The following is a 9,768-nucleotide window of genomic DNA, read 5'->3' as shown; positions in this document are numbered from 1 at the left end:
CCTCGCTCTCTCTCTCTCCCTCTCTCCCTCGCTCTCTCTCTCTCCCTCGCTCTCTCTCTCTCCCTCGTTCTCTCTCTCTCTCTCTCTCTCCTCTCTCTCTCTCTCCCCTCTCTCTCTCTCTCTCCCCTCTCTCTCTCTCTCCCCTCTCTCTCTCTCCCCTCTCTCTCTCTCTCTCCCTCCCTGTCCTCTCCCTCTCTCCCTCCCTGTCCTCTCCCTCTCTCCCTCCCTGTCCTCTCCCTCTCTCCCTCCCTGTCCTCTCCCTCTCTCCCTCCCTGTCCTCTCCCTCTCTCCCTCCCTGTCCTCTCCCTCTCTCCCTCCCTGTCCTCTCCCTCTCTCCCTCCCTGTCCTCTCCCTCTCTCTCTCTCCCTCCCTGTCCTCTCCCTCCCTCCCTGTCCTCTCCCTCCCTCCCTGTCCTCTCCCTCTCTCTCTCTCCCTCCTGTCCTCTCGCCACAGCTCCCTTATCCTTTTGAACCTCCCACTGTTTCGTGTGTGTGCGCTCGCTCTCTCATTCCTTGATCTGAGCTGTGCTTTCAGACCTCCCGCTGCTCCAGCAGTTCCCTCATCTCTAGTTTTGCTGGAAGACTTCCTCATTTGTATCAGCAAACCTGGGATTTCATGCAGCAGATATTTCTTGTCACAGCAGAAAGGCTTTTAAGCTTCTGTGCCGAGAGCCTACATGAGCACATTTTTTTTTCCTGGCTGAAATGAACGAGTTCCGATTTAGAAATGTTTCCCAACTGTAGCTTCCCTGAATTATGCAAATCACGTGATCCCAGGTTGCATATTCAATATTCAAATGACAAGTTGTTGGAAATCAATACTTCAATAAGCTTCTTCATTGCAATCTCACAAGATATACAGTCTTAGCAGAAAAAAGTGGTGGTTCATCTACCCTTAAAAACTCAAAGAACTTACGACAGCAGCTCCTAAAATAGTTACAAATAAAATCAACTTGGATAGGCTAATAGGATTTAACAAAGCATTCCATTAGGTGAGAGTTACATTTCAATATATTTTTGAACACCATGCATGTGCTTTCATTACCTGTTGGCCTGTGCAACTTCTTGGCTGGTGGAAGGGTCCCATGCTTCTTTATATACTGCATTACACCTCACAGCCTCTTCCAATTTCTCCTCCAGCTCTACCTTTTGTCCCTTTAATTTTTCAACCTCTGTCCGCATTAGCTCCAGCTCAGAATATCTGTATGCAGCAGCTGATTTTTTGGTCCAATAAATATCTTCACCTTTGTTTGCGCTAGCTTTCAAATCTTGTTTCATTTTTTCATACTCCAATCTGAATTGGTCTCTTTCATGCTCCATTTTTCCAAGCTGTAAAAACAGGAGTAATTTACTTCCTATACTTTCTCAAGTCGTTTTACATTTACTATCCTTTCAATCATTCAAAAAAGCATATTAATTACGTTTGCAGACATTTCCCATTCTTCAAATGAAATATATTACTCTTAATATAATTAAGGCAAGCAAACAGATGTTTTAATACGGCCCTTTTAATATATTGTAGTAATTGTTCCATATGACTTCTCCTTTCCTTATCATTCTAAATAGCTATAGTTGAACTTCATAAGACCATAAGATTCAGGAGCAGAAGTAGGCCATTTGGCCCATCGAGTCTACTCCATCATTCAATGAGATCATGACTGATCAGATATAATCCTCAACTCTACATTCCCACCTTGCCCCATAACCCTTGATTCCCTTACTGATTAAAATCTATCTCAGCCTTGAACATACTTAATGACCCAGCCTCTATAGCACTCTGCAGTAAAGAATTCCACAGATTCACTATCCTCTGAGAATTCCTCCTCATCTCTGTCTTAAATGGGCAACCCCTTACTCTGAGATTATGCCCTCTGATTCCAGGCTCTCCAATAAGAGGAAACAACCTCTCAGCATCTATCCTGTTAGGCCCCCTGAGAAACCCAAATGTTTCAATAACTTCGCCCCTAATTCTTCTAAACTCCAGTGCCAACTAAGTGGCTTAAGATTGTGTGCAGTTCTGGTCACCTCACTATAAGAAGGATGTGGAAGCACTGGAAAGAGTGCAGAGGAGATTTACCAGGATGCTGCCTGGTTTGGAGGGTAGGTCTTATGAGGAAAGGTTGAGGGAGCTAGGGCTGTTCTCTCTGGAGCGGAGGAGGCTGAGGGGAGACTTAATAGAGGTTTATAAAATGATGAAGGGGATAGATAGAGTGAACGTTCAAAGACTATTTCCTCGGGTGGATGGAGCTATTACAAGGGGGCATAACTATAGGGTTCGTGGTGGGAGATTCAGGAAGGATATCAGAGGTAGGTTCTTTACGCAGAGAGTGGTTGGGGTGTGGAATGGATTGCCTGCAGTGATAGTGGAGTCAGACACTTTAGGAACATTTAAGTGGTTATTGGATAGGTACATGGAGCACACCAGGATGATAGGGAGTGGGATAGCTTGATCTTGGTTTCAGATAAAGCTCGGCACAACATCGTGGGCCGAAGGGCCTGTTCTGTGCTGTACTGTTCTATGTTCTATGTTAAGAACAGTGAGTTTTTTTTCAAGTGGCAACTTACACAACAGGAGCAGATCTTCAAAATGCCTCTATTTGTAGCAAGATTATAAACTCGTACTTTTTATGTGTGAATGATCTTGCAATAAACCACACACATTGGATATTATGCTCTGGTGTCCAATCTTCTGAGCAGTCATAGGTTCCTCACCACTCCAATGTCTTGCTAAATCTAACTGTGGGTTTGATGTGAACATAGGTCTTGCACTTGAGGATGAAAAACCTAAATAGTCAACTCAAACCTTTTTCTAAATGTTTATGAGGATAACCAGCAACTCCAGCCAAACGTGCGTCTCAGATGTCCTTTGTATTCTTATAAAGGCATTGATTATGGCAAGAAAGCTGGATGTTGTAATTTGGCATGCAAATTACAAATGTAAATAACTGGAATTATCCAAACAGATGCTGTACAAAGGCAGCATCTGCCATAAGCACAACGGCTGTTAACCGGTTTTAGCAAGAATTTTCTAGCACAGCAAGAAGATTAATAGGTATTGTGTGCTTTTAGAATATGCTACTAAAGGAGGAAAACCAAGGTAGTGTTGCTTGCGACACCTTCACTCATGGATAAAATCATAATTGGCCACCTTCCAGTTCATCTTGATGCTGAGATGTGACTTCTGAGACTGTGTCCTCATGAGATAGTTACTGAGGTATACGGGCCTCAAAGGAAATGTTAATAGCATCAACTAAAAAAAAAACTGGAGAATTAAGTTTGAAAAAAAGGTTATTACCCTATGTTGTTAGAACATATCCACTAGTTAGAATAAAAACAGAAACTGCTAGAAAAACTCAGCAGGTCTGGTAGCATCTATGGAGAGAGAAAAAGAGTTAATGTTTTAAGACCAATATAGCTCTTTGTCAGATCAATCTCACTAGTTTGAAATGTGTTAACTTTGGATAGCTGTTTTGGATAATTAAATGTAAGGATATGTGTTTTAAACATGAGGTGGCTAGCCAGCTTACTGGATATGTTTCAGAAAAAACAGTAGCCGTTATTGCCCAGGTTAAATACTTTCTTTAGTTTTTTAGCGTTATCTTTAGCTTTTTGCGGAGGCACGGTGGCGCAGTGGTAGCACTGCTGCCTCACAGCGCCAGGGAGCAGGTTTGATTCCTAGCTTGGGTCACTCTCTGTGCAGAATCTGCATGTTCTACCTGTGTCTGCGTGTGTTTCCTCCAGGTGCTCCGGTTTCCTCCCATAGTTCAAAAAACATGCTGGTTAGGTGCAATGGCCATGCTAAAATTCTCTCTCTGTGTACCGAACAGGCGTTGGAGTGTGGCAATTAGGGGATTTTCACAGTGACTTCATTGCAGTGTTAATGTAAGCCTGCTCATGACACTAATAAATAAGCTTAAACTGTGTCTGCGTGGGTTTCCTCCAGGTGCTCCAGTTTCCTCCACAGTCCAAAGATGTGCAGGTGCCAATCTAAATTGCCCCTTAGTGTCAGGGGAATTAGCGGGGTTACGGGGATAGGGCCTGGGTGGGATTGTTGTCAGTTCAGGCTCGATGGGCCAAATGGCCTCCTTCTGCACCACAGGGATTCTATGATTTAAAAGCTTCCAATAGATAACAAACGGTAACAAATCTGCCTAACCAGAAGATTCCTACTAAATACAAATTGAGCCCCACAGGACTGGGCATGTTGACATCCAAGGTGGATATATCAACCTTCTGTATCCCTATTATTATAAATTTATGAGTGGTACAGTGGCAGTGGTTAGCACTGCTGCTTCACAGCTCCATGGACCTGGGTTCGATTCCCGGCTTGGATCACTGTCTGTGTGGAGTTTGCACGTTCTCCCCATGTCTGTGTGGGTTTCCTCCGGGTGCTCCGGTTTCCTCCACAGTCCAAAGATGTGCGGGTTAGGTGCATTGGCCATACTAAATTGCCCTTTAGTGTCCTGGGATGCATAGGTTAGCGGGATAAATATGTGGGGTCAAGGGGATAGGGCCTGGGTGCATTGTTGTCGGTGCCAACTAGATGGGCCAAATGGCCTCCTTCTGTACTGTTGGGTTTCTATGATTCTTGTCCGACAGTCAAACATATAAAGTGCCCTTGAAAGACACGTACATTTTATTCACTCTTGGTGGAATTATCTATTGCATGTATCTCTCCTGCACAGATCGTAGTGGTGTGGAACAGTTAAACTACAATTATTGTGTCTGAATCTGATATCTCCTTTTCTTTGTCATTGGATTCTCAGATCTATACAGAAATATGATGCGATAACATTTCGGTCAAGATGGCTGATAATTAGCCAATCATGAACCACCAATAAAGTGTGTTCCTGTTTCCTAATGTTGAGTTTTAGGAATGAATTGCATGACCCATTTTTGATCCATCTGCTAAATATATGGATCCAAATCTGAAATAGGGTGTTCAGATTTTCCACATTCTTACTGGAATTACTTTGGTTTTGAAGCAATTTCAGGCAGGGTAAATGGGATAGTTTGACCAAACCTCATATTCTTTCTTGATCATCATCTGTTTTTCTGAATGAGAAAATAAAGAGAAAGATTCTTGGGAGGACTTAATGTAATTTTCAGATTTATTTTTCTCAGCTGAGTCTGATCAAACTTCTCAATCTTTGTCCTCTTAGAGCGAACTTGGAAAGTTTGACAACACTTATTGAGAGAGCAAATTTGTGATTTGTCTTAAGGTAACATCATTATTAGAATTATCACTGTAGAAAAGATCTCACTGGAACTTAAAAAATCATTCATTCAAAAAACAGAACTTTGAAAATGTCATTCCTCTCTTTCACATGTAACTCATACAGGGTAATAAGAAAATAACATAAACTAAGCTATCTACAAGATAGAAAAGAGAAGCCATATGGTGCAATGATATGAACTGTTTAGAAACACAAACATTGTTAATAAAGCCTGATGAATTACAGAAAACTTTGCTATTTAACTTGTACAACATATTTAGAACTTTGATTTGTAAAGGAAGAATATTTTATTATTAAAATTATATTAATAGTACCTTTCACCAAAACCTAATTTCAGTAAGTAATTAGGAAAGCTAAAGGAATGCTATCATTTATTATGAGGGAAACTGAATATAAAAGTAGGGAGGTTATGTTTCAGGGCATTGGTGAGACCACATTCTGAATTCTCGTATTCATCTTCTTATTTAAAAGGATGTAAATGTGTTGGAAGCAGTTCAGAAAAGGTTTACTGAAGTAATACCCACGCTAAAATGGGTTTTCTTTTGTGCAAGGGTCGAACATACTAGACTTGTATTCGCTAGAGTTTAGAAGAGCAAGAGGTGACTTGATTGAAACATATAAGATCCTGAGAGTTCTTGACAGGGTCAACGTGAAGAAGATGTTTCCTCGTGTGGGAGAATCTAACATGTTAAAAATAAGGCTTGCCCACTTAGGACAGAGTTAAGGAGAATTTCTCTTATTCAGAGGGTTGAGAGTCTTTGGAATTCTCTTCCTCAAAAGGCAGTGGAACAGATTCTTTGAATATTTTTAAGGTAGGGGTAGACAGATTCTTGATAAGCAAGAGGTTGGAAAGTAATTGGAGATAGGTGGGAATGTGGAATTGAGGTTAAAATTAGATCAGCCACGATCTTACTGAATAGCGGAGCAGGTTCGAAGGGCAGTGTGGCCTACTCTGGCTCCTAATTTGTACGTTTGCAAAACCAAATTGACCAGTTGTAAAATTTGTTTTAAGAAAAATGTTGTGTCAGTCGAACGCAATTGCAGCCTTTGCAATTATTCAGCCTTTGTCCTATTGTTGTTGGGCCTTTTCTCTTCTATCAGTTTGATGTACTAAGCATTTTAATGGTAAAAGTACCTAAATACCTCCAGCTTCCAAACCATTAAAATACTTTTCTTACATCTAGCATCGGAAAGCATCAACGGCAGAAGAGATCACTACTGGCAGTAGCATCTAGAAGTGAATTCCATCTCAACACTATTCTGATTTTAACTGTGGCCTCACAACAGCAAAAATGAACAGCTGGTGGGTGCACAAATCTGTCAAGCACTTGTTTTGCAACAAATGATATTTTCTATCTTGATGTGTTTGAGCTTTGAAGTCTGATGGTATAATGTTGACAAAGAGGTTTGGCCCTGCAATTTCCGACACAATGAGGTCCTGATTTAAACTGTGCATTCATTGGGAGCCATTGAAGGCCAGAAACTTCACTACAGCATGAGTGAGCACCACCTCCTGCATTTCCTTTGGGCTGTACCAACAGAAGAGGCCTGGAAACAGGTTTCCAGCTTGTCCTCTTGACTGGTGGTTCGCAGCATGGGGGAAGTGGGGGTTTCATAGCAGAAGAGGAAAAATGAAAATAAAAACGCAGTTCCTCATTTGGACATTTTCTTTCAGTTATTCTGCTCGTGAACTGAGCAGGTACTTACTTACCTGTTCTTTCAACTGATTCCTTTCTGATGAGCAGTTTTCAATTCTCTTTACTGCATCTTTTAACTGCTGGGCCAAGACATCACGTTCTTGCATTAATTTCCTGGAATATGCCATAATTTCTTCAAGGTTCCAGCTTTCAGGCCCAACAGCCTCCATATTTTTCAATATACTTGGTCTCTCGGTAGTTTTGTCTTGTTGCTGCCTTTTGATTTCTTGGTATTCTATCAGCTGTTTTGTTATTTGCTCTATTGTGATAGCCTGCTCCTCATTTTCTTTTTTAAAGCAATCTCTTTCTGTGGTTCTTTCATCTAATAAATTCTTTGCATAGTCCAGTTGATTCTCCAGAAAGTGTACAGTGGCTGCAGTATACTTCTTTGTTGCATTCAGATCAATCTCGTGAACATTGTGTGATAAAACATCTTGAGATCCCATATTAGAATGGGAGTTTGTGAACTCATCCGTGCCATTGGAACTTATTTCAATTTTCTTTATAACAGCAAGTTTATTGGTCTGTGTTCCTTCTGAAATAAGTACTTTTTCTGAAGAAACATGATTAACTGGCCCATCACCATTGGAATCATTCTCCTTAACGATGTTATTGTTATAAGTATCCTCAGTGAAGCTAGAGAACTCTATTGGTTCTGTTTTTTCTTGCTTGGTGCTCTGCTGAATAATACTGCCTTTGGATCCTTGCATACCTGCATCATCTATGATGATGAGGTCATCATCACTGCTGCTACTGCTGCTTTGTCTTTCTCTGGTAGAATTCACTGTTTCATATTCCAAAGATTGGTCTGCTTCTGAAGTACCTGGAATGGCTAAGCTTCCCGCTCTATCTTTGAAGCGTTTTTTATTCTGGTTCTTGCTTCTTGGACTCTGTCTTCGTTTGTTACTACGGGAAGGAAATTAATCACAAAAGTTATTCCACAACAGTTCACATACCAGTCATTCTTCACTTAAAAACTAAGTTAGTTAGAATTTTTTGACAAAATTCTTTTATTCCTTCATGGAATGTGAACATCTCTGGAATGGCCAGCATTTCTTGCCATTCCTGTTAGTTTTTAATCAGAATTTGATACTGGCATGCCAATGATCAATTTTTGTTTTCTCTTAAAGCTGCTGATTCATGTCGGTGTACAGTTCCATGTACATGGGTGCACTCTGATACCTTGATGGAGCAGTCATTTGTTCATTGACGAACACTGACACAGAATTTACATGGGGATTATTCTGCTTATCCACTGTAGCTTTGGCAGAAGGATTGTTGAAATTCTGGAAAATGGCGCAACAATTGATTACACCGTTTAGAAATCATAGAAACCTTACAGTGCAGAAAGAGGCCATTTGGCCCATCGGGTCTGCACCGACCACAATCCCACCCAGGCCCTACCCTCATATCCCTACATATTTACCCGCTAATCCCTCTAACCTACGCATCTCAGGACACTAAGGGGCAATTTTAGCATGGCCAATCAACCTAACCCGCACATTTTTGGACTGTGGGAGGAAATCGGAGCACCCGGAGGAAACCCACGCAGACACGAGAAGAATGTGCAAACTCCACACAGACAGTGACCCAAGCTGGGAATCGACCCAAGTCCCTGGAGCTGTGAAGCAGCAGTGCTAACCACTGTGCTACCGTGCCGCCCGATTTACTGAGGTTTCTATAAGAGAAGGGAATTCCCCCCAAGAGTGGCACAGCTTGCTTTCACCAACTGTGCCATAATGGGGCCAGATATTTTTCAAACAACTTGTGCAGTGTAATTAATCTTTTTTTAAAAATCAAAGCTTTTGAATTGATTCCTGTGTTATATACCAATAAACATAAAATGTCAAAAACAGATGTAACACTAAATCATCAACCTGCTCTGTCCTAGGCTGGATGATACAACACGTTCTTCATTCACACTGTCTGAAAATGCTGTGCTGAGACTGGTGGAGCACGATCTTGTTCTGCAACCCCCTTCTTCACCTTCCTCTCGCTCCTCCTCACTTTCTCCTGTTTCAAAGTGATCTTTTCTCTCTGTTGTAGATGCCAACTGGGATTGCTGCTATCGGGTAACCAAAAAGAAATACAGAAAGCAAACCAAAATTTCAGAATCTGTGGAAAATAGACAATTTAACAATTGACCAAGTGTGCTGTGGGCAGCTACACTAGCTTTAGATATTGTTTTCTCTCCTAGAGACCTGCAGCTAAATACTGGTCATATAAATGCAGCCAAATCACTAGACTTAACTATGTGGATGTTAAAGGATAAAGAATTGTGATTACAATGTGTAATGACAGTAAAATGTACAGCACAGTATTTTTGCAATTTATCAACTCATTCAAAAAAATACCTTTACAATTGCACTAGAAAGATGAGCCAAAAGATATCTCCATTAACATATTTCTTCTGCATCAATGCTTCAAAAAACAGAGCAATTCTTCTCTGTGAATTACTTAAGAGATGTCAGTGAACTAAAACATACTCAAGGGTCCAAAATATGTTTTAATTTACTGGGATCTAATTGCCCCATCAGCAAAACTTTCCTCAGAAGATCAGAGAGAATGTAATGTACCTCTTCAAAAACTAGCATTTGATTGTTTATCGTGAATAGTTCACCTGACATTCAAAACAAACACAGCACAGACCTTGCCCAGTTTCTTTCTCACCTCCAGTTGAGACAGATCTGGGTTCCAAATTTTAAAAGAATAGAAATTTGTAGAATATTTACAATGTTATGGTATAGTTTTCCACCGAGTGTAATAAAATTGTCCTGGTGTTGACACAAAGATGCTAGTTTCGCTCTGGTACCTCATCCAAGTGGCTATTCTTCA

General features: G+C 40.9%; 1 protein-coding gene across 2 annotated transcripts in view; it reads right to left on the bottom strand.

Moving 5' to 3' along the window:
• LOC144492897 (MORC family CW-type zinc finger protein 4) overlaps positions 1–9,768 on the bottom strand; it is a 128,900-nt gene that overhangs the window by 10,220 nt on the left and 108,912 nt on the right. The window contains exons 14-16 of one of the 2 annotated variants that reach the window (XM_078211486.1): positions 8,811–8,998; positions 6,948–7,839; positions 1,045–1,328 (exon numbers count right to left, since the gene is read on the bottom strand). In XM_078211486.1, the coding sequence (XP_078067612.1) occupies positions 1,045–1,328; positions 6,948–7,839; positions 8,811–8,998 (1,364 nt within the window). The remainder of the gene's footprint in view (positions 1–1,044; positions 1,329–6,947; positions 7,840–8,810; positions 8,999–9,768) is intronic. The other variant, XM_078211487.1, reaches the window with a different exon arrangement.

The sequence above is a fragment of the Mustelus asterias genome, chromosome 4 (assembly GCF_964213995.1).
Source record: "Mustelus asterias chromosome 4, sMusAst1.hap1.1, whole genome shotgun sequence".
NCBI classification, from domain to species: domain Eukaryota; kingdom Metazoa; phylum Chordata; class Chondrichthyes; order Carcharhiniformes; family Triakidae; genus Mustelus; species Mustelus asterias.
The sequence above is the reverse complement of the archived record's forward strand: the minus strand, read 5'-3'. Positions and strand labels throughout refer to the sequence as shown.